At 46.8% G+C, this 24,823-nt stretch overlaps 1 protein-coding gene across 3 annotated transcripts in view; it reads right to left on the bottom strand.

Moving 5' to 3' along the window:
- Positions 1 to 565: 565 nt before the first annotated feature.
- KCNAB2 (potassium voltage-gated channel subfamily A regulatory beta subunit 2) overlaps positions 566 to 24,823 on the bottom strand; it is a 132,900-nt gene continuing 108,642 nt past the window's right edge. For all 3 annotated transcript variants that reach the window (XM_055001535.1, XM_055001534.1, XM_055001532.1), the window contains 11 exons: positions 24,635 to 24,714; positions 22,074 to 22,118; positions 21,008 to 21,052; positions 20,578 to 20,621; positions 19,012 to 19,098; positions 10,570 to 10,655; positions 9,278 to 9,398; positions 6,199 to 6,293; positions 5,970 to 6,090; positions 4,848 to 4,936; positions 566 to 2,832 (listed from right to left, as the gene is read on the bottom strand). In XM_055001535.1, coding sequence (XP_054857510.1) covers positions 2,743 to 2,832; positions 4,848 to 4,936; positions 5,970 to 6,090; positions 6,199 to 6,293; positions 9,278 to 9,398; positions 10,570 to 10,655; positions 19,012 to 19,098; positions 20,578 to 20,621; positions 21,008 to 21,052; positions 22,074 to 22,118; positions 24,635 to 24,714 — 903 coding nt within the window. In that variant the 3' untranslated portion in view covers positions 566 to 2,742. The remainder of the gene's footprint in view (positions 2,833 to 4,847; positions 4,937 to 5,969; positions 6,091 to 6,198; positions 6,294 to 9,277; positions 9,399 to 10,569; positions 10,656 to 19,011; positions 19,099 to 20,577; positions 20,622 to 21,007; positions 21,053 to 22,073; positions 22,119 to 24,634; positions 24,715 to 24,823) is intronic.

Genomic DNA, 24,823 nt, shown 5'->3' with positions numbered 1-24,823 from the left:
TGAGAGAGAACGAGCACTCTGGGTTGAACTATGCAAGACACTGGATGTTCCTGGCTGGAGATCCCGGCATTTTTAAAAACCCAATTGTCAAGTGCCTGAGGCCCAAATTTAAATCAGTACCACGGCACAAAGAGAGAAGTGATTTATACCTTCCCCGTCTACCATTTTTCCAGTCTGAAGTGGCCCTGGGAGGTTGCTAGTTGCCCCTTTGAGTTGTATTATCCGTATGTCCCCCCCAATGGAGCCAACGATGCTTTCCTGGGGACTGTTTCGGGGCAGGAAAATGGTGCTGGGAGTCCTTAAACGATCTGCCCCCCTCTCAACATTGGGAGACTGAATTAAAATTTTTGGATACTCCGGCCAAGGAATTCCCAAAATTTGCCCATCCATTGACCATCTGACTCACTTTTTACACTAATGTGACGAAACAGCCATTCTATAACAAATCCACCAACATGGGGGGGGGAGGAATAAAACAAGGGATACCCCAACTGTCAGGAGAGGGAAAACGCAAATGGCTTAGAAAGCTCAATACACAAAGCGATTGAATTAACAACTGGAGAAATGCGGCATGGCTCTTTTCATTCACAGGCGTTAATCGGAGCATCACAGGGAATACAAAACTCATACCTGTTAATAACACAACGGTTTGTAAGAGAGCTGAAAAAAAATGGATCGAGAGAGGTATCGTTTCCCATAGCGCGTTGCTTTTGGCATCTGCAGATCAAACAGAGTTGGCAGGTTTGTGAAACGAAAACCTGCTAAATTGGTTTTTTTTTTTAAAAATCAAAAGCGGAAGTGGGACGCAGCGGCATATCACAAGCCGCCATCCTGCATTTGCTGTACCTTTCCAACTGCATGATGAAGCCATCAGTCTGCAGAAGTCCTTTCATGAGAGCGCAGGATGCTCCACACATTCATTTGCAGATGCTGAAGGTATCCGAGGTGCATATTTCAAAAGCATTCATGTGTGAAGGTGACAAACATGGGCTTGCGGAGCGTGTGCTCAGGGGCAAACCTGGGTCTGCTGCTGCACTGTGTGTCATTTGGGCCACTGAGCCACAATTGCTAGGACGACTTGACTGGGAGACAGGAAGGAAGGCATGACATCTGGTGCAATGTGTAGCGTGGGGATTCTCTTGATTTCCAAGTATCAAAAACCAATAGATTGGGATCTTTTCCCCATTGGTTATTACTTGCCATGTTGTGGTTGCCACAGGTCAACGGACAGAACGACAGACACACATACGCACACCCTGGACAAGATGCAACATTTCAGACCAGAACTTCGGGGTGGGGTAGAACTCCCCCCACAAAGGTAAGTCCTGTCTGGTTTCCAACTAAGGCACAATCCACGCGATACTGGCACCTACACAGGAGCCGCCCGGCTCTCTGCACCAGCTCCCTGTGCAGCTTCAGCGGTACCTTGAGTGAGAAAGACCATGCAGGCCAACGGCGTGATCCCTTTCCAGTCGCTTCCTGCTCACTGGGGCTTGATTGGGAGGAGGACATCCTTGTAAAGCCTCGGTTTGAAAACACACAGCAGCCTGGCTTCAGGGCTCACTGGAGTGGGGAGTTTGCTGTCAAGCCATTCTCAAAAGCACATCAGTAAAGGCTGTGGAATGGTTCGAGGGAGACCTGAACAGGGCGGGCTGAAGGGGGTTCGAGATGAGGCAGGGGAGGCCTCTCTGGAGTAGGCTGGTCATGGTGAAGAAGATGGGGGAGCAAGGATGCCCTGCGGAACAACGCCCTTCTGCCAGCCACGCTCAGATCTGCGCTGCAAGCCGTTCTGATCTCCCCGTCTCAACCCCGCCAGTGGCTTTCTGCTGTCATGCTCATCTGGCTGAAGAAGAGAACACTCTCCCCATGGCGGGGATCAAGGCCAAGGGGCACTGCAAACACCTGGTACACTCCACTGCTGTGCCCTGCGAGGCCTCGCTTAGGCACTGGAGAAAACGCAAAATGTTTTGCTAAGAGATCTACGGGACGCCTCATAGCATGGTCCATGGGACCTTTGTAGATACGTGGATCGCAACTTTCCACTGCTACTCACCAGAGGTCTTGTCCGATTCACTTTGAATCCATTTCAGTCCTAAACATTAAAAATTTGAAATCGAAGAAAGGGACGTGGCTGGGGAGGAGGCGTGCCATTGGCCCCAAACGCTGTTTCTAGCATGCTTAGGAGGCTGTCCAAGGCACATTCACCCTGGAGCTCTTCTAATCTGACTGCTAGGGCCTGAATGTTTTATTGAAGCATCGCTTTACCTCTGCCCATCTGAAAATAAAGTAAAAATAAAATAGGTGCCGGCTCTGACTAGCCAAACTGCAAGAAGAAAACAGATACTTTAAACCCTGTGACATCCTCTCTGTGCGTATGCGTCTTTGTTGGAAGAAAAGAACAGCCAAGGGAGAGAGAGAGAGAGAAAGAGAAAGAAAGCAAGAAAGAGAGAAAGATGGTTAGAGTTGTTTTTCCTTTCAAAAGGAAGCTGGGCTCAACATTAAGTCCCTCCATGGCCTTTCCCAACCTGCAGCATTTCTTGCATTCAAAAATTAAAAGTTAAGTTAAAGAAGCCTATGGTTGTCTTGTGACGTTTCGAAACGGTTTCTCTAGACCAACTTGGGCTTGCTGTAGTTTCTTGGATGCGAACCGTACTCTTCACTCGGCTTCAATAAAGCTTAAGCAAGCAAACGGGAGAGGCGAGGAGTTCGGGAGGAAAAGTCCAGGTGGACGGGATTCCCCGATTATGATCGGTAGTCCTTTTTGCTGTAGGGTTTATTGCCCAAAATACTGTCAATCTCATGGATAATGGAAGAGGACAGTTTTGGAAGAACCTGTCAGGTAAACATCAAAATAAAAAGTTAGATGGCACTGCCGCATCAGTGGAGCTCCTCCACCCAAATACACACGTTATTGTCTGTTGTGTATTGTAAACTAAGGCATTACATTGTCAAAGAGGGAAACAATCAGGAGAAAGACAGAGAGAGAAACTTTAGCCCTTTTCATGCCTGCTATTTTCTCACTAGAACAGCCCCCCCACAATGCTTTGAGTCCCAGTGGGGAAAATATACAAGTAATATTATAGTGAAGAGTCCAGTAGCACCTTTAAGATTAACCAACTTTTTTGTAGCATAAGCTTTCAAGAACCACAGTTCTCTTTGTCAGTTCTGCATCTGATGAAGAGAGCTGTGGTTCTTGAAAGCTTATGCTACAAAAAAGTTGGTTAGTCTTAAAGGTGCTACTGGACTCTTTACCATTTTGCGACTACAGACTAACACAGCTAACTCCTTTGGATCTATGACCAGGGTAATATTATGTTTTCCCCAGTAGCAGTAAAAGCAGCTTGGAGGAGGGATAGTTTTTGCACTGAAAAACAAATGGTGGGGGAAAAAAAACCTTCCTTTCTCTCCTCTGCCCTCTCCTACTATTCTCCTTCTCAGTAAAGCACTCGGGAAGCTGTGCTTGCAAACAGAAGGGGGAAAAGGTGCTGTTTAAAGAAAACATGCAGTTGAATGCTAAGACCCATGGCAAAACGTCACAGAGCTGGTTAGAAGCCACTTTTATGGGGCACTTTCCTGGTATATGGGACAAGCTGAATCCTGAACCCTCCAGCGACCCAATCCTTCCTTTTACAAAGAAGACTCGCAGAACTGCCTCCAAGGCACCGTTTTAAAGACTCTGGAGTTGTGGAGAGCAAGTTTCATGGCTATGTTCAAAAGCCGACTCAAAGAGAAAACTAACTGAGAGTAATGATATGCAGATATATAAATATTAATATAAATTTTTAGTTTTAAGTTTCAAATTGCCCAATATTCTTAAAGTGCAAGTGCCTATAGGTGCTCAAGAGGTAAACCAATACAAAAGTTCAAGCAGTTAATCAAAATACTATAGTCGCATTCATAACCCTCAATAAAATATAGTACACAGTTGATATAGTTGATACAATTATTTCCAGCAAATGTCTGAGGTAATTAAGTATATAATCAATATCCGTTTTTTCCTTTTTCAAAGATGCTCAACGGACTCTGGACTGTCCCAAGTTTTGCAATTCCAGTGCTGTATAAAGATTGCCTTCACCAAATTCATTTCTCCGTTTGCCCGATGGGCGTGCCAGCATGTAAAACCCCTGTTTCACTGCACTTCTTCATGGGGCATACATTTTAATCAACAAGGCAATATATCAGTGAAGAACTTAACTGGTGCCTGACTGCATTCGGTGGAAGGCTGACGGACCGAATGCGGTGACTTATGATGACCCTATAGGGTTTTCAAGGCAAGAGATATTCAGAGGTGGTTTGCCATTTTCTGTCTCTGAATAGCGACCCTCAACTTCCCTGGTGGTCTCCCATCCAAATACTCATCAGGGCTGACCCTGCTTAGCTTCTGAAATCTGATGAGATTGGGCTAGCCTGGCTTTGCTTATTTCCTTTTTCATATCCCATAGCAACTACAGCCAGTGTGGTGTGGTGAGTAGAGTTACAGGCTACAAGCTGGGAGACCTGGGTTCAAATCTCCAGTCTGCCATAAACGTTGCTGAGTGAACTCAGGCCAGTCATACTCTTTCTTTCTCACTCTGATCTACCTCACAGGGTTGTTGTGAGGATAAAACAGAGGAAGGGCAACTTTCACCGCTCTGAAATCCTTGGAGGAAGGGAAGGATAAACAAGTACTCAAGAAATAAGCTCTGTGACCTGGGTAGATAACAGCCATAGCAGATGCTTAATGAAATGCCTCATTAAATGCTCATATTTCTGCTCTGGAGTTTATAGGACCAAGAACTTGGCACTTGCGATTCTCTTTGAAACTTTTTGTGTATTCAGAAACTTCAGCCTAAAATTTCAGGACTCACCTGTATTGCTCCAATATTTTCCATTAGCTGGTCTGCATTGGAAGCTCCCAGAAGAACCGAGCTGACCCCTTCGTTTCTCAAACACCAGGCTGAGGGGGAAAGCAGGATAATTATTTTGGCAGACAGTTTCAGCTCGGTAGCTGTGTTAGTCTATAGCAGTAGGACAAGATTTGAGTTCAGTAGCACCTTAAAGACCAACAACGTTTTCTGGGGTATGAGCTTTCATTTGACAAAGCTCTCTTCATCAGATATTTTGGCACAGACAATGCCAAAGCTCAACCTCTTTCCTCAAAGGAAAGGGTATTTTCACTTCTAAGGCAACTGAACCGGGGCAGGGACAGGTTGGAAGTTTGTAAATTACTAATGGTGTGTTTATATACATATATACACATACATATACACATATCTATACACACGAACACATATTTTCCTCTCCGATGCAACATAATGGAACTCAGGGGAATTGACTCGCAGTCTTTTTGGGATGAACAAAAAAAAATTTCTTCAAAGAACAGCTCATTTAACACTTGGATTTCATTGCCACTAAACATGGCATTGATTGCTAGCTTATTTTAAAGGTATACTGTCAAATTTAGGAAGGAAAGCTCCATCAATGCTAACCACCATGATCGCTAATGAAGCCTCAGGGTTCAAGAGCAGTATACCACTTAATATCAAATGTGGGGAGAAAAGTCATGGGAGAGCTACTACTGCCTTTGGGCTTTGTTACTGAATTTCCCAGAAGTGTCTGGGTGGCCCACTTTTGCAAATCAGACTATTTATTTGAAATATTGATAGGTCCGGTTCCCCTTTTCCCCCATTTAAGATCTGAAGTGGAAAATGCTGCTTTTATAAAACAGAAATATTTAAAATCCAGCAGCAACAATGCAAGCCAGCTCAGGTCACACAACCATGTTTGGAATTTAGGCCCTTAAGAACTCCAAAACACCCTCTTAAATAACTCTGTTTTACAACCTTAGAAGCCTTCAGATTAGACGCATCCTGACCCAGCAATGCAGTTCTTGCATCCTCCAAGGGCAGCTAGGATGGGCGGTTTCCTACCCAGATAAAGCCACGGGTGGCTGTGAGTGCGCCATGAAGCTGGGGATGGATTCTGCTTACCAATGGCAAGCTGAGGCAGGGTGCAGCCCAGACGTTCTGCAATGGCTTGCAGTTCCTTCAGCTTGGCTTGTTGCCGTCTCCCTTCTTCACTCAAAATCTTGTCTTTCAACCACTGGTAGCCCTGGGGGGAGAGGGTAAGGGGGTCAGACCTGCATGTGGGAGTGGCAATGGTGAGGAGGGCTCACACAACCGCCCTTCAGCCAATGGGTCAACAAACACAGCTACTCACTTTGAGTGATGCTCGTGAGTATGGCGGAATCCCACCGTCGTATTTCCCTGACACAATTCCACATGCTAACGGGGACCACGTCATGGCACCTACGCCTGAGGACCAAAAGGCAGAGATAAAGGTTGGGCACAGAGAATCTGGTAATAGCAAGGTTACAACATGGATTAAGCATGTCTGCCTGCCACTGCCTCTCTCCTTTGCTGCTGAAAATCATGCTCTGGTCTTTGTGCCCCTGGATCTGGGGCTACCAGCCAGAGCACATGCCTGACTGCTGGCCCCCTTTTCTGTGCTCAGCCAGACATTTACTCAGCACCCAGAGCTTTTCTCTTCCAGGAGCTGTCAGCTCGCTCCTCCACTATGTCCTTGTTCTGGATGACTCTAGTCAGGCCTGATTCAGATATAGGTGTGCACTTTAGAAGTTCTGAACATCTAGTGTCTCTCTAGAGTCTCTCATCAAGTGTCAGGAGATGAAATGTTAGCTGGAAAGTGTAGTTTAAAAATACAGAGGGGGCAGAGATCGCTCCTCAAAAGGCTTGTTAATTTCATCTTCGCCTCCCTGAAGGCTCTGTCAATTTAACCTCTCCAGTCTAAAACTGGGTGGGATTGCTAACAGAGGGCAGCGAGGAATGGAAATGGGCTGGAGCTGCTTTCCAGACCCAGGCTTGGACATGAAGAGGTTATAATGGGCTGAAGTTTCTCTTCTGGCATATCACAGCCCCGTCACACAACTCCAGTGTATATCAAAGCCTTTGCCCTGCCGCCAGCTCTGTCTTTTAAAACTACCCTTCCCGGCTACCATTGCATCTTCTGACACGTGTTCTTCACGTGCCAGATGTCTTGAACAGAGAGACTCCAAGTTAGCTTTCCAGTATCAAATCATTTAACTCTTGGCAAGAGGTACACCCAGGGCCGGATCTAGAGGGGGGGCAGGGGGGTAGTCTGCCCCCGGCGCCGCCAGGGAGGGGGCGTCGGAAGCAGCTCCCAGAGCATGCAGGCGGCAGCATAGGCAGCCGCGCTGCCTTTTGCTTGCCCCGCGGGACAGGGGGCGGCTGGCTTGCCGCGCACCCCCTGTCCTGCAGGGCAGGAAAAGGGCAGCGCGGCCGCCCACGCCATTCACTTGCCCTGCAGGAGAGGGGGCAGCCGGCCGCCCCCTGTCCCACGGGGCAGGCGAAAGACAGCGTGGGGGGCTGCAAAGCCGACCGTGCCATTCGCTTCTGAAGCGAATGGTGCGGGCAGCTTCTCAGCCCCCCGCGCTGCCTCTGACGCGCAGCGTGATGACGTCATCAAAATGATGTCATCACGCTGCGCCAGGAGCGTGAGGGCCGGCAAGCGTTGCCCCGGGCGCCGGGAGCGTTAGATCCGGCCCTGGGTACACCACAGATAATGTCTTAGGTTCATCCCAGGTATTGTACACAAGGAATACACTTACTGAATTTCTGCTTCTATTCTAAGCCTTTATTAACAAAACATAATTAAGTAATCTTAAAATCTTCTCAATCAATAGAAAATCATACCATCCACTATGACTACATAGATCGTTTAAGGAGAGCAATTACATGGGTCCAGAACTGTATCTTACCCAAAGATATAAAGGTCACAGACAAGGAGCCCCTCCAAAGAGGAACCCTGCAATTAGTTTTGCTTGCCATTGATAGGTTTCAAAACCATCTCCTTACAATAGCTGCCTGTCCCGCTTCAAAGTCTATCTTCCTATCTTAGAACTTCAAACACAAGACAAGTTTATCCATATCTGAAACCTCGTCTTAAAATATATAAAAACAGTTAGCTCATTCTTGCTACCTCTTATCTTAACCAAGGTTATGTCTAGTTACGGGCAGGGCTCATTTCGAGGGGGAATGTGCGGGAACGCAGTTCCGGCAGTTCCCCGAAGAGGTCACATGCCAGGTGGCCCCGCCCACCTGACTCTCGGCCATTTGGGGCCCGTTTCAGCCTGGATTGGGGCTGAAAAGGCCCGCATCGGGCCTCTGATAACAACAACAACATTCGATTTATATACCGCCCTTCAGGATGACTTAACACCCACTCAGAGCGGTTTACAAAGCATGCCTTTATTATCCCCACAACAAAACACCCTGTGAGGTGGGTGGGGCTGAGAGAGCTCCAGAGAGCTGTGGCTAGCCCAAGGTCACCCAGCTGGCTTTAAGCGGAGGAGTGAGGAATCAAACCCAGCTCCCCTCCCGCACACATTTAGTGTAATCAGGCATTTAAATAAATCATCTCTAGTAATGCCATTCCACTCTTACGCTCTAGCAAAAACGAAAAACGAAACTATTAGATGGATATTTTTAAAAATCCACATTTGGAGATCCCGCAAACCAGCTCTGAAAAGAGATGGGAGGAAAAAACAGCACTGAAAACACTGGAATAAAATGGACCAAATTCTGACGACTCCAATCCAAACTGCTCGTGTGGAACAATTCTTAGGGAAAAAATGAACAGGGCTCTGCTCCCAGTGTGTGTGTGTTTTTTTAAAAGGCAAGTATCAGTTGCACAGGTCACCAGTCCTGACCATTTTGGGCCCCTTTTCAGCCATTTTCAGCCCCGTTTTGCTTTTTTGGGCCCAATTTCGGCCCTGAATGGCCAGGATTGGGTCTAAAACAGCCAGGATAGGTGATGTCAGGGTGTGTGGCATATGCAAATCAGTTATGCCAATGACACACTTCCGGTGATGTCAAGCGGCGTGGCATACGCTAATGAGTTATGCTAATGAGTTCCTCCAGCTCTTTTTCTACAAAATGACCCCTGCCTCTGTCTCAATTCTCATCAGAATCAGAACTCCATGTGCCTGATAAATGCATTAAAATGAAAACAAGAGCTCCAGCCACAGAACTCTCACAATCTTGCCCGGTTCAGCATTCCGCACGGAGGCACTCCTTCCCTTTTCTAGGACTGTGTTGATGTGAAATGAACTGTACTAGGTAAGATAAGCAGCCTTGCTCACATTGCAACATAGATGGGAGCTGCCCCCTACCACCTGCTCCCTTCTCCCCAGCACAGCGTGAATGTGGCCAATACCTGGCGAGCGATGCCAGAATGCAAAAAGGATGCAAAAACTTACCGATCTTGTGGAAAAGCTCCGGGAGCTGCACCTCCACTTTCTCTCTCTGGAACATGTGGTACTCAGCTTGTTCGCAGATGGGTGGGATAAGGTTAAACTGTCGGGCCACCGAATAAGCTTCCTGGGGAAGGCAGAGACAAACGCCGCAAAGCAGTCAGGAACTATTGTATGTTGTTCATTTTATTTTCGACTTGCAATTTTTGTTGCTTTTATGCTGTTTTGGGTGCCCAGAAAAAAGGTCAAATAATTGAAATAAACAAATGTCTAACAGAGGTGGTTTGCCATTGCCTGCCTCCACAACCTTGGTCTTCTTCGAAGGTCTCCCATCCAATTACTGACGAATGCCGACCCTGCTTAGCTTTTGAGATCTGACGAGATCAGACTCAAGGCATGCGTGTGTGTGTGTGTATATATATATGTGTGTGTGTGTGTGTGTGTACATATACGTGTATACACACACACACACACACACACACACATATAGACAGAGCTGTTCCGCCAGGCGTTAGGTGATTGAAGGGGGCGGTGCCATGTCGGCCTCCCACCATTGGGGTGGGGGAGGGTTCTCCCCACCACTGCACTTTGTTCATTTGTTTTATTGTTTGTATATTGATTTTAGTTCTTGTTTTTATCGATTTTAACTGTTCACCGCCCAGAGCCCCTGGGGATGGGCGGTATATAAATTGAAATATAAATAAAATAAATCAATAAAATGTGTGTGTATATATATATGTGTGTGTGTGTGTGTGTGTACACAAAACGTAAATTCCAGTTCAATAGGCACACAGGATCCTATTTGACTGCACGAGCCCCTGCCCTAAAGGTCAAAGACGAAATTTCAGTCCGAGAGGTGCATCTTTGTCCACTTACCTTAGACAATAGGAACCGACATGTCTCAACTTTGTAGGGTGCTGGGGCAGTTTCCCCCATTCGTCCCCCTTTCTGCCTAAGCTGCTGCTTCCAGAGTGAGGCCAGCTGGCATCATACTTAAAAAAAAACTTTTCTCATCCCTGGCAGCTCAACTCAGCCATGACAGGCCACCCCCCACCCAATCTGGGCACAAAACTAATTAAGCGGAAATACATCTGCGAACACCACACGGGGCCTGACAACTGCTGCCTGCCTTCGTTGCTGGGAGTTGTTTGCCTTCAACCCCCTGACCAGACAGGTGGAGAGAAAGCAGCCGCAGCTTTGTCAAATGCCTGGGTAGAGAATGTGCAGATGCTCGTGCTTCAGCCCAAAAAGAGTGCGCTCGCGCGCACGGAAAAGATCCCTTGCAGCCTGTGCCATACCATAATCTCCATCGAGCTCCAGCGTGACGTCCCCCAGTACATGGCCATTCCCTGGTTGATGACATGGGTCATCGCTCGTACCGTCTCTGTTGAAAAACGAGCAAAAGAGAGACAAAGAAAGAGCAAGGAGAGAAATGAGAACCAAGAGCAAGTGCAGCCGGATCGTCCTGTTGAATTAAGACCACAACACCAAAAAGGGAAAGCAGAACGGGGGTGGGGGGGCTTTCACTACTCAGACATCTTGCAAGCAGCGTCAATGTAGGCCTTGCAAAGGTGGGAGGAGGGAGCTCGCAACAGCAACGGACACGGCACAGAAACCGGGCTGTCTTCCCCCCTCCCCAGGACAGCGGTTTACCTCTTGTTGGTGTATAACCCCCCTTTCCAAAAAGGTGGGAAGAAAAGAAAGTAGCAAACCAAATGAATAAACAAAAGAGAGAAGGGGGAAGGACTTCATGGCTGGATGGTAAATGAGGAGATGCTACAGGGGAAAGAGAAAGCTCGTGAGAAGAGGAGGACAGCTGTCGGGATAGGGCAGATGATATTTTATGATTTTTTGGGGTACAGGATTTGGTCATTGTTTGCTATTGAGAGTTAGAAAGAAACCAACTTGGGCGCACATATGTTTAGAGCTGTGAGATATAAACTTTTAAATACATAGATTTATTCGGAGTGTGTGAGAGAGTGCAGATTTAATAAGTGGAAATTGCATCTTCTAAATTTTCTCATTCTCTGCAGCTGCAACAGCCTTGGAAACAAAAATAAGAAAGTGACGCCCCTAGTTCCCAATCTCCCAGATGAAAATTTGGTCTTCCCAATTAAAATGGGCTCCTCCCGTCATCAGTCAATCAATCAATCAACTGAAGTTTCCAGTTGAATAACCTACTAGTTAAAATTTGGAGCCTTAATCATTATGTAGTAGTAGGAGAGTAATTGACCTGAGCTCACCAAGACTTTAGGGGCTTCTTGGGTGTGGCATGCTTGGTAAGCACCCCTGACCTGGAGGAGGCCAGAGACTCAAGTCAAGAATCCCTCCTGCCATCTCTGACCTTCTGAGGTGCTCCTTGAGAAGCACGTGCAAAGTCATGAGCCTTTTGCTAGCCTGTGGAAGAGGCCCTGGGCTCATAGCCAAAAGCAGAGAGGTGAGAGATTTAAATCAGAACCCTGAAATGGATAATAGGCAGGACAGGGAAACCAGATTGGGAAATTAGGAAGGGCCATGTTATTGTAGCAGTAGGTTAAAAAAATAGGAGTTGTATCTTCTTCCATTCCATTAAAGTCCTCCTCCAAAGGCCCGACAAACGCAAAGAATTGAGCATCTTGAAAATCTCAGCTTTCATTTCAGGAAAAAAAAACCAAGTTTCTAGTCCTGTCTGTAGTGGTCCTTGAAATCTCAGGAGTAGAGATGGGCACGAACCAAAATATGAACCAAAGTTCATCACGAATCAGGCTGGTTCGTGGTTCGCCAACCAGTGGTTCGTCAGAGCCCATTTCTGACGAACCACCACGAATTTTAGGGTGGTTCATTTGTTTTGTTTTTTGGTTCGTCACTGCAGACAGCCTGGTGCCAATCAATCAGTTTCCTAGGCAATGGGGGTTGGGCTTTCTGCAGACCTTCTGCTGTCCCGGAAGTTCCCTTCTGCTGACCTGGAAGTGGTGATTTGCTGACATGGAAGTGACATTTTCATGGACCAAAAATGAACTGGTTCATGAACCGGGGCAGGTTCGTGAAAGTTCATGGTTCATGAAATGTGACGAACCATGAACCGCATGGTTTGTTTTTTCCCGGTTCGTGCCCATTTCTACTCAGGAGCTGGATAACTGGTGGCAGAGAGGCTTAAAAAGAGTTTCAGCAGTTGGGGTGCAGATTCGGTGTTCTTAGTCCTAGTGAGGAGCTGTGCTGCCAGAACAGGAAATGGTGAAAGTGCCTTTGGCACACCAGCCACTCTTGAAAGGAGACTGTTTCATGGTTTAAAGACTGGCTCACTTACAGGAGCCATCTGGCAAAAGGAAACGCTCTTCTCCAGAGAGCGTTCTTGGTCTGGGTACTTGTAAGCACTGTCCCTTGATGGTCGAAAAGGCCAAGGCCCAGTGAGGGTTTCTTGCTCACAAAATCCTGAAGCTGACCCATCTGGGCTAATGAGAGGAAGTGGCTAACGTGTATCACCCCCTGCTTGCGGGGCAAACTGCAGAGGAACAGGCTGACAATCAAAATCCTATCTCAGAGGGTGTTCAGCTGTAGGATAGGAGAAGAGGCATCCCTCCATCCGGTATGAAACGAGATCTCACAGAGGACCCGTTCTCCAAGCATCCTTTTAAATGACATCTTAACTCTTCTCGAGTTGTAAATTTTTAGAAAACCACTTTGAAATTGGACTGAAACATGCAATACGGAGTCATATATACATTTGCCTTAAATATAACAGATGTCCTTTTCATTTAACAGGAAGCCTGTCTTTGAACCAGGGCTATTTAAAGGCAGAGCTGGGCGTATTCTGCCAGTGCACTGGTTGAGCACAGCATCTGGGATTGGACACAGCATTCAGCAGTCTAAAAAAAAGACACCTAAAGTGTTTTTTTTAAAAAACCCAAGTTTCTTGCCCTTAGTATTGGAAAGGTATGCTTGAAAGTGTCTGAGGAAGTAGCTATGGAAATGCTCATGCTGAAACTAAGTAGTCTTTATGGGGTCACGGGACGCTTTCAGAGCCCCCATCTCTGTGTCTTCGTTTGTTTTCTTCCTTTTATTATCTCAAAATTCAGTTCTGGCACTATGAGGGTTCTGAAACATGCAGGCCAAACCCCCCAAACCAACCCCCCACCCCAACGCTTCCTAGAATTTCTTCAAGCCAAGGCCAAAAAATTCATGCCGAAAAGCAGAGCAGAAATTGAACGGAATCCCACCCCATCCCATGCACTGATCTGTCCTTGAAACCGCCTCGGGCCCTGGGAGATCTCTCTGAAGCAGCCATTCAAATGCCTGGGCCAAAGCCACGTGTGCCCCAAAGTGCAAACCCATAGAGGAGGCTGCCGTTGTGCCTCTGTCGGAGTAATGGATTAAGGAAATGATTTCCAAGCAGCCTCATCATGGGGGAGGGGGAAATCGCTTAAGTCCCCAGCTCAGTTCCAGCTGAAAGGTCCTTAAGGTAATGAAGGCTAGGATGGATGGAAACCCTGGGCAGCTTCTGCTGGAGGGATGAATAGTCTGATTTATATTGCAGCTTTACAGGGCTTTTTTTTCTTGGAAAAGAAGTGGTGGAACACAGCGGGTTGCCAGCAGAGGGGGTAACTCTTGGCAGGAGGTGGTTCCCTGGTCCCACATGCATGGGCGCAAAGTGCGCGCACGCTCTCAGGACCACACAGCTGGAACAAGTTTAAATCGCCCCCGGAGAAAATGGCCACATGGCTGGTGGCCCCGCCCCCTGATCTCCAGACAGAGGGGAGTTGAGATTGCCAATCTCAACTCCCCTCTGTCTGGAGTTCAGGGGGCGGGGCCACCGGCCATGTGACCATTTACAAGAAGTTCCGGAACTCCGTTCCACCGCATTCCGGCTGAAAAAAAGCCCTGCGGCTTTATATGTTCAGAGGGGAGCAGGTAATCCTGTAGTGGGAGCAGTCAATCACACCTAATGCAGAGATGCAGTGGACTCACCTGCCCTCAGAGCAGTGTGCGTGTGATTAATTGCTCTGGACTTGCTGCTTTCCGATCTGGAGGCATGCCCCAGGACAGTGACTCATGCAAGTGGCCTGGAAATGGCTGCGGCAAGAAGGCACCTGCCTTTTCCTGCAAGCATCCCCTGTACTCCTAAGTTATGGGCCGCAGACTTCTAGATGCATCCCAGAAATAACGTTTTCCCAAAAAGGACAAGCATGCTGCAAAGAGCGAGGGGGCCATGGCAATCAACCTCCTCCCAACAACAAAGGCCCCCGCGTCAAATGTCAAAGGAAGGCCAAGGGCATACGTTTGGACGAGACATGCATTTGAGACAGAAAGAAAGAAAGAAAAAAATATGACATGGGATGAATCGGAAGGGAAGGGACGGAAGGAACAAATGCTCGTTTTGCTTTTTAAACTTTACTTGCAAGATGTTACTAAAAGGCAAACTTTTTTTTTCTTTTTTCTTTCTTTTGCTTCCTTTGGGCATTTTATGGCGAATTTTTGTCATCCGAGTCAAGGGAAAAATTGCCAATGATCATGATAAATCATCATAATAGTCAGAAAGCAAAGCACATGGATTCTGTCCCATAAAATGCCGCTCGGACGCAAGTAATCAAGATGGGGGGGCACGGTGTACCTTCTATGATGAATGTTCGCGACTTGGAAGAGCTAAAAGGGTTCCCTGGTGATAAAAGAAAGATTTAAAAGAGACCAGAGTTTACAGCTGCTGGCTGATCGCACGGTACAATATGAGAGATCCGAGTGGGACGCTAGGGCATCTTTTCTCCCAAGCCCTCACCTTGCCAAAAGGAAAAGGTGGCTAGGCTGCCAGGCCACTTATCCGTAGTCCTTTCAATGCTGTACAGAACAGAGAGAGGCTCCAGCTGCTATATCATCCATCCCAACCAGGGAGGTCAGGTCAGGCCATCTTTCCCCCCTCCCTGCCCCCTGCATTTCAGACCCCAAGTGATTACTTTTTGCTCAGAAACAGAAATCTCATGGACCCATTCCCAGGCGCTCCCCTCCGAGGGACTACTTGATAAACAAGTGGGCTTATGTACCAGGTAGGCTGGCTTGGAAAATAAAAAGGTGTGCATCAGACAGTTGGACCTGAAAATCTTGCCGTAGGTGGTATGAAGGGAAGGGCTGTTGCTGGAGGGGGGTGGGGTGGGGTCGAACACAAACTTTGCATGCAGAAGCACTCGGGTTCAACCCCCTCCTTTGCCCCTGCTTAAAAGAACCACGAGGAATGGGATTTTGAACACAACTAAGAGTCGTTACTCAATGTGGTCAGGAACCCCCGCCAGTTGCTGAAATCCAAAACGGTACTCATTTAGCCAATCATTCCCTTGTCCGTCCCCAACCCCACCGACCATGCCTGAGAGAAGGACTCCAACTGTGACCTGTTCTAGATAAGATATTTGTGTTGGGGGAATGGTGGGGAGAAACAGGGAACCCGGTCCAACGGCTACAGGTCTAATTGGAGCAGCAGAAGAGATGGCCACAGCCTCTCTGGGCAAGGAACTGGCGAAGGGCACAGAGACAGACTGGGATGTTAAAATGGCCCAGGCGTGAGCTGAGTCAAGCATCCCCTGTGGTCCTGGGAACTGTGCAGGGGGCCTCCTGGCTCACACCAGGGTTGTGGTGGTAAGGACAACAAACTAGGCCTTTCTCATAATCGCTTCCTGTGCCACTGGCCTCTAGAGCAGAATGGAGGTGATGCTTGTACCTGTGTGGCAGTGGGGTGGGAAGGAGCAGGGAAGAGCCTCTAGCTGGGGTCGCTGATGTTGGCTGTGTGCTGCCACTACTGCTTATGCAGAGTTCAGTTCGTTTTTCCAAAAATTTCTGTTTTTTCTTATTAACACATGTGTACAAAAATGGATTCCCTCCCACCCGTGTCTCTTTTATTCTCCCGTTGACATACACAACTCCAGAAAGCTGAGTTTCAATCCCCACTCAGCCATGAAAGCTGAGAGCTCGACCACACCGCATCATTTCTTCCGTACTTAGACAACTTTTTTTCCTTCTTTGCAAATGCAACTTGTGGGATAACTTTATCAAGGAAGAGTATGACATGGAGAGAGTTGGGGAAGCAGGAGGGGGAGGAACATTAACCCTTTCCTCTTCAGCCATTTCGCAGTGGGAAAAGTCACTGGTGAAATCTATTTACTTCTAATGGGGAACGTAAGTATTTCCATAATTTTTCCTTAGCAGGGGTAATAGTGGCTCAGGGGTACATAGCAAGGGAAGAAGGAGTTAAGATTTCCTTTCCTCTCTACACCCTGTTCTCCGAAGCGATAACAGAGCTGCATTTTCAAAAGAAAAAAAATCTTTTAAAAATAAACAGGGAAGAAACTATGTACTTGGTAGGGTTGCCAACCTCCAGGTGGGGTTTGGCGATCTCCCATTATTACAACTGATCTCCAGGCTAGCAAGATGAATTCTCCTAAAGAAAATGGCAACTTCAGAGGGCAAACTCTATGCTATGCAATGGATTCTAGGGGATACCTCTCCCTAAAATCCTCCCTTCACAGGCACTGCCCTTCAAATCTCCAGGAATTTCCCAGGCCAAAGTTGGCAACCCTAGTACTTGGGCTCTAACTAAGTGGCCCTTTCATGACCCTTCAGGCTAGCCTACCTCACAGGGTTGCTTTGAGGCTCCATTATATAAGAATGGTGAAGCACTCTATATTGAGTACTGCACCCGATATGGTATCCTAAATCACATTGTCAAATAGTGAACGATATTGTCTACGATGGAAAAATATATCTATAAAATCTTGAACCTGAGATCTGTAAGTTTATGAGTTTCAAAACGAAACACACACACGGATACCAGAAGGATGGCATAAGAGAAATAAAATTCAGGTGGGCACAGCAGCTTGGCAAGGAATTGACATTTCCGTTCCCGAGCAGGGAGGAGGAGGAGGAGGAAAAACAGAGAGGATGTTGGGTGGGAGGCAGAAGGGAAGAGATGCGGGCTTTGCATCTACCTGGGGATTGCAGCTGGACAGTTAAGAGCCTGAGGGGTATGTGCCTCCACCAGCAGTGGTACCATCTGGGGTTGAAGCCTATGGCTTGATGCCAATCATTAGTGAATATTAAGTGGGTGAATGCAGGCTTCTTTACTGCTCCAGTTGACAATTTGCTACCCCCTTGCATCTTGTTTGGATTGAGGGAGGGGTCCCCAAAGGGTGTCCTAGTTCCATACAGCTGAGGATACCCCAATGCAAACTAGTAAAGAGTCCAGTAGCACCTTTAAGACTCATCAACTTTATTTTAGCATAAGCTTTTGAGAACCACAGATCTCTTTCAGCTGTGGTTCTCGAAAGCTTATTCTAAAATAAAGCTGCTGAGTCTTAAAGGTGTTACCTGACTCTGCTTTTTTGCAACTACAGACTAACACAGCTAACTCCTCTGGATCTATGTTCAATGCAAACTGTCACTCATCCACAAAACTCGCTGGATGATCGTGGGCTAGTTCCACTCTCTCAATCCATCCCACCTCGCAGGGCTGCTGTGAGGATAAAATAGGAAAGGAAGGACCATGTGTGCTGCCCTTAGCAATATGGAGGAGTGGGAGGATAAAAAATGTGCTGGACAGAGCTTGACGGAGCGAAGGGGAGGGGGCTGCAACCGGGGAACAGTGGGAGAGGCAGCTTCCCCCTACCAGACCATTCAGGCAACTGGGTAGAGGAGATGTGTGCCAGCTACCATCACCACTTGTCCAGTTTTCCCATTTGCATGAGCACTTTCTCTGCATTCACAGAAGGGAAATAGAGGAAGGCTGCTGGCAGCATAACCAGGGCTTTTTTCCAGCAGGAATGCAGTGGAACGGAGTTCCGGAACCTCTTGAAAATGGTCACATGGCTGGTGGCCCCGCCCCCTGATCTCCAGACAGAGGGGAGCTTAGATCGCCCTCCATGAGGGCAATCTAAACTCCCCTCTGTCTGGAGATCAGGGGGCGGGGCCACCAGCCACGTGACCATTTTCTCTGAGGGCAACCCACTGAGTTCCACCACCTCTTTTCCCAGATAAAAAGCCCTGAGCATAGCAGTCCCCCAGACCTTAGATTTTGTGTTTCCCCCTGGGGGAGTTTTTCAGTCATGTCCTTTGGACATTCTGGTGGTAACTGCCAGGGACTTGCCCCTGATCCAGGGAAGGACACGGAGAGGGCTGCCTGAGCATGGAAGGAAACTAAGCTGTTGCTTTTGGTGAAGATTTCAGCAGGCACTCCTCCCACCCCTCTCCATGTCAATTTTAGCTTCTGTTTTTCTCCTATGGAAAGACTGGCCAATGGCGTTCTCACCCTCGTCATTCTCAAAATGTGAGATTGAATAATTTAAGCTTCCCTTCCCTGCTGCCGTCTGTCTCTGCATGAGTCACTGGTTTGGCCCTGCCTTTTTTCAATCCACACCTGCAGGGAACAGGTAATCTCACTGGGAGTCTGCACTGGGTGTGACTGGATCATTCAGTCCCTCAAGATGCAGAGGCACCACACAGAACTGCCCACCCTCCAAAGAGGTTGCTCATTGGGCCTCTGCATGAGGCACTGTTCTTGGCTCATCTCTTTCTGATCCAAAAGCATGTTCAGAACCAGTGACTCACACAGATACACACCTGGCAGGCCTGTCAATCTTTGGGGGCCTATGAGTGAAATGTCCTTCTAATTTTAACGTGGTAGACCTCAGATCTTGCAAGTGCGGAGCATCCAGCTCGGCTGCCTTATCACAGTCCAGCCCCAGTGTACAGCTACAGGAATGACAAGAAAAGCTGGATATCAGCCTTACCTTCCATGGGTGTATTGGGGTCTGGTCGATTGGCAAACACCACGTCCACATACTCGAGCTGCAGCCGTTCTAAGGAAGCCTTCAGACCTGGGAAAGGAAGGAAACGGCCGGACAAAACGTATCAGGCCCAGTCCCTAGCTGGATCACCACACGTCCCTGTTGCTTGAAAGGGCCTTCCTGGTTCTAACAAGCCCTGCTTCTTTCCCTCCTCCTCTTTTGTTCTCTACTCTCCTTCATTGCCTACAGTCCAGTACTCGCCCCAGGATTTGGGAAACCTTTCACGGTGGATCTCTTAAGGAGGTGGGCAGGCAGACCCAGAATTTCCCCTAGAGATACTGATGTTGTTATGCAGAGAAAGAGAGAGAAAGAGAGAGAAGAGTTGGATCTTGAGAACCCGTTTTATTAACAGAGCAAGATTCTAATCCAGTAGCACCATAAAGACCTACTAGATTTCCAGGGTAGGAGCTTTCGAGAGTCAGAGCTCCCTTGCTCTTCCTCCAATGTCCAAATGCCCAAAGCAAGTCTTCCCTTCCCTCCCCTCCCCTCCCCTTGCCTTCCCTCCCCTTGCCTTCCCTTAGAAGCTCATTGATGAACAAATTTTGAACAGCAGAATATTCATTGTTTTTTGGACTCAAGGGATAGAAGGACTGAAACAAATTTTGCTACTGCCAAAATAATCTTAGGATTGTTATCTCTAAGCACATAAAACAGCGTTTCTGAGGTTTAGGGGGGGATCAGTAATAAGTGGCTGATATTCTCTGATATTTTCATACAAACAGCATTCAAGCAGGACATGTGAAGATGTATCAATCGTATTGAGACTGCAAGGGAGATTCTATTAGAATAAGACCTATTTAAAAATCTTCCTTCTAAAACCATAGAAAGTATAATATTCAATCTCGCAAATAAAAAAGGTCTACAATAGAATGGAATAGTCAAATAATTCATATAGGGAGGTAAAGGTTTTGGATGAATAATGCTAGGAACAGACACGGATGAGCTCTATATGTCAAACTTCCATGGTTGAGAACGTGCTTTTGGAGAAATCTCTGCTGCTTCCAGACTGGATTTATAAGATGTAACTCTTAAATATTGTTTACCTTGGATCCCTTTCGACCACTTGTAAGCCACTGTTATTGTCATGTCTTTCTCCCAGAAATCCCTGGGAACTGCAGTTTTGTGAGGGAGCCGAGATTTCTTTGGTTGCAACCCCACAGGGAACTACAGCTCTCCAGTTTCCCAGGATAAAGGTAATAAGTCCATGGACTACTCTAGGATTCAGTCCCATCCTAACAATGCTAGACGAACTTCCCCTTAGCAAGGAAAAACATTTTGTAGAGCAGGCATTGGACTAGAGACAGAAATAAACTAATCTGGGTTTCAAATGGCCCTCCCTGCAGTTTGGCTAAATGGTCTCAGGGTTGGCTGTGGCCCCAGAAGCACAGTGAAAAAAGTTGAAAAACTGATAATAGTCCAAAGGCTCTTAACAACTAGGAGTCCCCCATGGTTGCCCCAGGAGACAAAAGTCCACAGTGTTTTTTGGTTCTGATTGGTTCGGCATCTTACCTTCTATGATGTGCTTTCTCGAAAGTCCTCTCTCTGTCTCGGCTCTAGAAAAAGGATAGATCCAGAACCAAAAAGGAATTAGAAGGCTGACGTAACATCACCCATAAATTAAGAGCTACAAAGATGAATGCAAAGGAAAAGAGCGGTACTAGACCTCATGGCCGCCTAAAGATCTCCCCCATCCTTGAAATCTGATCTTTAAATCCAGAAGCATGCATGCTGGCTAAGAAGGAGTGGGTTTTTTTAGAGAACTCTGTACATGCTCAGAGGCTCTATCTTCCCTCTAACTAGTCATATGCAATATAAGGGGAACCTTATCCCTGGAACTGAGTTCTGAAACTATTATGGCCTCTCCCCCGCCCCCGCCCCCCCCCAGCCAGTGTTCCTGACTCAAATGGCGCACAGCTTAATTGTTGATCTCATGACATACTTTCCTCCCCAGAAGATTTTGGTTGTTATCACCAGGCTGGAACGTCTGCAAGGAGACAGGAAGAAAGGGCAGGGTTGGAGAAGCCATGGGTAAGCGAGAGATAAAAGGAAATCTTTTTGGAACGTTTCTCCCGTCTATCAATTCCACCTCTGTCTGATAGAATAAGTGTGGGAGGGGCATAGGTCTGATACTTTTGGAAAATTATTAAAATGTTGAGGATTCGTACGATAACAAGAAGAAGGTGTTAGGAACAATGTAATACCTGGAAGTTACAAAAGTGTGAATAACAGGAGTATTTTTTTTGGGGGGGGAAGTAGCAGTTCTAGCCACAGATGTCAAAGCGGCTTCCAGAACTAAGGCTGCAGCCAGAAGTACATCTATACTGTGCGTTTTCAACAGGCAGGCAGTGCCAACACCAATTCAAGTGCTTGACATTAACCTGGCTGAGCCAATCTACTTATCCTTATCCAGTCTACCACTGCCTCCACTACCTCACCTGGTTCTGACAAAAAGGAGAAAATAGTCTAAAACAGATTGGAAAAGATCTAAATAATTATTCTCATCCAGGAAAGCCTGAAGTTGTCCAGCCTACCCGTTCAAACACAACACTCATGAATGGTACATTTGAGACTGGTCTATCGTTATCAAGATTTCCTGAGTGGCAGTGGAAGGGTTAAACATCCTCTTCCTTCTCTGCATGGCCCTTGAGACAAATTGAGGCTGCCCAAGCCTGAAATTTCCATTTTATGGATCTTTATCCCCTCTGTTTGAGCCTTGCAGAACAACTTCTGTGCTCATATCTGTCCCGTTTAGTGCTCTGGATACAGACCAGCATTCTTGGTATCCACTCCAGAAGTGTTTTGCAGAAACGTTGCAAGAACACCCTTGGATAGCCAAAAAATGAAAGTACCTGGGATTCAATGCTTTAGCCTCTCAATTTGATTATGGCATGAATTGGGTTTAGAGATTCGATACCACCTTATGATAACGAAGGCTAAATAAGTTAAAGCATTCATACATACACAGGTATATGTCCAACCAAACAGTTGGAGGGAAAAACAGTTACCTCCATCCTTTCTTCTTGATGATATTCCCTAACACGACTTCAGCCCTATGTGAAGAAGGGGCAGGAAAAGAGACAAGGTAGTTGTTAGACAAGTGGAGAAACGAAGCCTTACTACAAGCAGGGTAGATTTTACCAGGGCTCATTTCGAGGGGGAACGCACAGGAACGCAGTTCCAGCAGTTCCCCAAAGAGGTCATATTTCAGATGGCCCTGCTCACCTGACTCTCGGCCATTTTGGGCTCATTTCGGCTTGGATTGGGGCCAAAACAGCCCGGATCAGGCCTCTGACGGGTGGTGCATCACTCTTCTGCTCATCAGTGGCCTGATCCTGACCATTTTGAGCCCCTTTTCAGCCATTTTCAGCCCCTTTTTGCCATTTTGGGCCCAATTTCAGCCCTGAATGGCCAGGATTGGGTCCAAAAGAGCCAGAATAGGTGATGTCAGGGGGTGTGGCATATGCCAATCAGTTATACTAATGACACACTTCCGGTGATGGCAAGAGGTGTGGCATATGCTAATGAGTTCCTCCAGCTCTTTTTCTACGAAATGACCCCTGGATTTTACTAAGCATGAGATTCAGCCCCATACGAGTTGAAAAACATTCAGTGTTCTTACACCCAAACAAGTAGAAGGTAAGTGATATGAATTACTTATCCTCAAAGGAGCTCCTCCCTTGTATTTCTGCAAGAGTCAATGTTCTTAGCATTCACCCTAATCAGAAGGTGGCAACCGCAGAAGAATTCAGAGATGCTATGAGCAACCACTTCTAAGGGAGGACCATTCTGCTGTTTCTCTACATTGGAAGTGATAGAAAGATCCACCTACAGCTCATGCAAAGAAGCAGGAGAAGTGAAGGTTGCTTGGAAGAATTCAAGATCGGAGTAGTTACTCTTACAGAGAGACAACAGGCAGGCTCAACTGAGAAGCTTTTAATTACTGCATTTATCGATTTCTCCAAAAACAAATTTTGGAAATTGCTAGAGTAATGCTGCTCTTAGTTTTTTGTGAGTTTTCATTCTTACTAAGTACAGATTTCACAAACCCAGGAGACCACAGAAGGAATGTCTTCTTCTGTTTTGCCTCTTATTATATGGATTTCAGCAGACAGAAGACGGAGGAAAAGAGGTGTGAATTTTCATACTGAGAATGCCACCCTCAGCTGGACATTGCTAGTGTCAGACAAAGGCTAAGAATGATCCCCTTCTTACAAAAGTTGATTGGCAGGAGGCAAAGTCAGAACAGAAGCTCGTGCAGAGACACAACAGAGTGCTTTGGGTCCTCAGGAGCCTTTACTGACTTGACTGATTGTTCACAGGCTTCCTTGCAGTGGTCTCCCAAAAAAGCTGGGAGTTACTGGATTCAAGCCAAAGATAAAAATTACGGTTGGCCCAGGGATCTCGGTGAGCAGTTCTAGCACCCAGCAGCAGGAACAGGGTAAAAAATAATACAGCTGAATAAAACGTGCAAATGAAAGTTGAGGAAAAGAACTGATAATGGAAGCTTTGAGGCTGCTAAGTAGCCTGAAGCAAGCCATGGACTCTTTAGTGTAGATCGACACATTCTGGGTCATTCTGTGGTTGTGCTTCCGGACCATTGGCCGTTTCTACACATCTTTACCTAGTGCAAAACTCATGAAATGCGGGTGACTTCCTGGCGAAATTTCTGACATCATCACACCACGATTCCGGAATCATGGCGCGATGATGTCAGAAATCGTACCAGGAAGTCGCTCTCGTTCCGAGTGTTTTGCACTGGGTAAAGACGTGTGGAAATGGCCATTTTTTTAACAGGACACCACCATGGGGTTGTGATTTAAAGGCTGAGACTAGCATGGGGAAGGGAAAGGATTGTTCAATGCTGTTCTCTGCTCAACTTTGTTACCCTAAACCTGCTCCTATCTGCACCAGGGAACAAAAACAGGAGTACCTTTAAATGTTCTTCATTTGGAGTAAAAGCAGCTTGAGTGGAAGGGTTTTTTGGCTGCAAAAGGGCCTCAGAGGCCAACAGCAAGTTTCTTTTATAAAAATTTTTATTGGATGGGTCATTATATCAATTCACACATACAACATATTATTTTATCTCCCCCATATAGTAATATCCCCCCTTTCCCCCCTTTCCCGTTGACTTCCGACAGTTTTCCATTCCCTTCATCTAATTAACTTTACTATCTCTTAATGTATAATCCTTAACGGAGGCCAACAGCAAGTTTCCTTCAGCTGTTACATTTCAACCAGCATCTTTTTTGGAGGTCAAAACGGCTCAGTGTGATTGAGAGAACTCCTGTTTCCCTATGTGTCAGTCCGTCTTTTTCAAACCAGAGTCCCTGTGGCTGCATTCCCCCTCACTCTCTTTTTTCCATAAGTCAGGAAAAGCCATCTCAAAATGAACTATAACGATAATTCTGCCCTAAGCTGCAGCCTCTCAGTGTTTATACAGGGGGAAATGATGCTGGCCTACCTTACAGGGCTGCCATCAGGTATATCGCAGTAAAGGATGTGAAAAGCTTTGAAAAGTACCCACATGGATACAGAACCCTGTTAAGCAACACAAGGAGGAACCTACTTTCCAGCCGCGTAGACTTCAGCCGTGTCAAAAAGGTTAATGCCGTTATCGTACGCCAGGGTCATCAGCTGCTCTGCCATCTGCAAGACAGGGATAGTTTGATGTCTCTGGCAGTGCCCAAACTACTGGCACGATGTTCAGAGGCCCGGCACCTACCTTACAGGAAGTGACATCATCATGCAGGTCACG

Source organism: Eublepharis macularius, chromosome 17 (assembly GCF_028583425.1).
Source record: "Eublepharis macularius isolate TG4126 chromosome 17, MPM_Emac_v1.0, whole genome shotgun sequence".
Lineage (NCBI taxonomy): Eukaryota > Metazoa > Chordata > Lepidosauria > Squamata > Eublepharidae > Eublepharis > Eublepharis macularius.
Note: the sequence above shows the minus strand (reverse complement) of the source record. Positions and strands in the feature narration are given on the sequence as shown.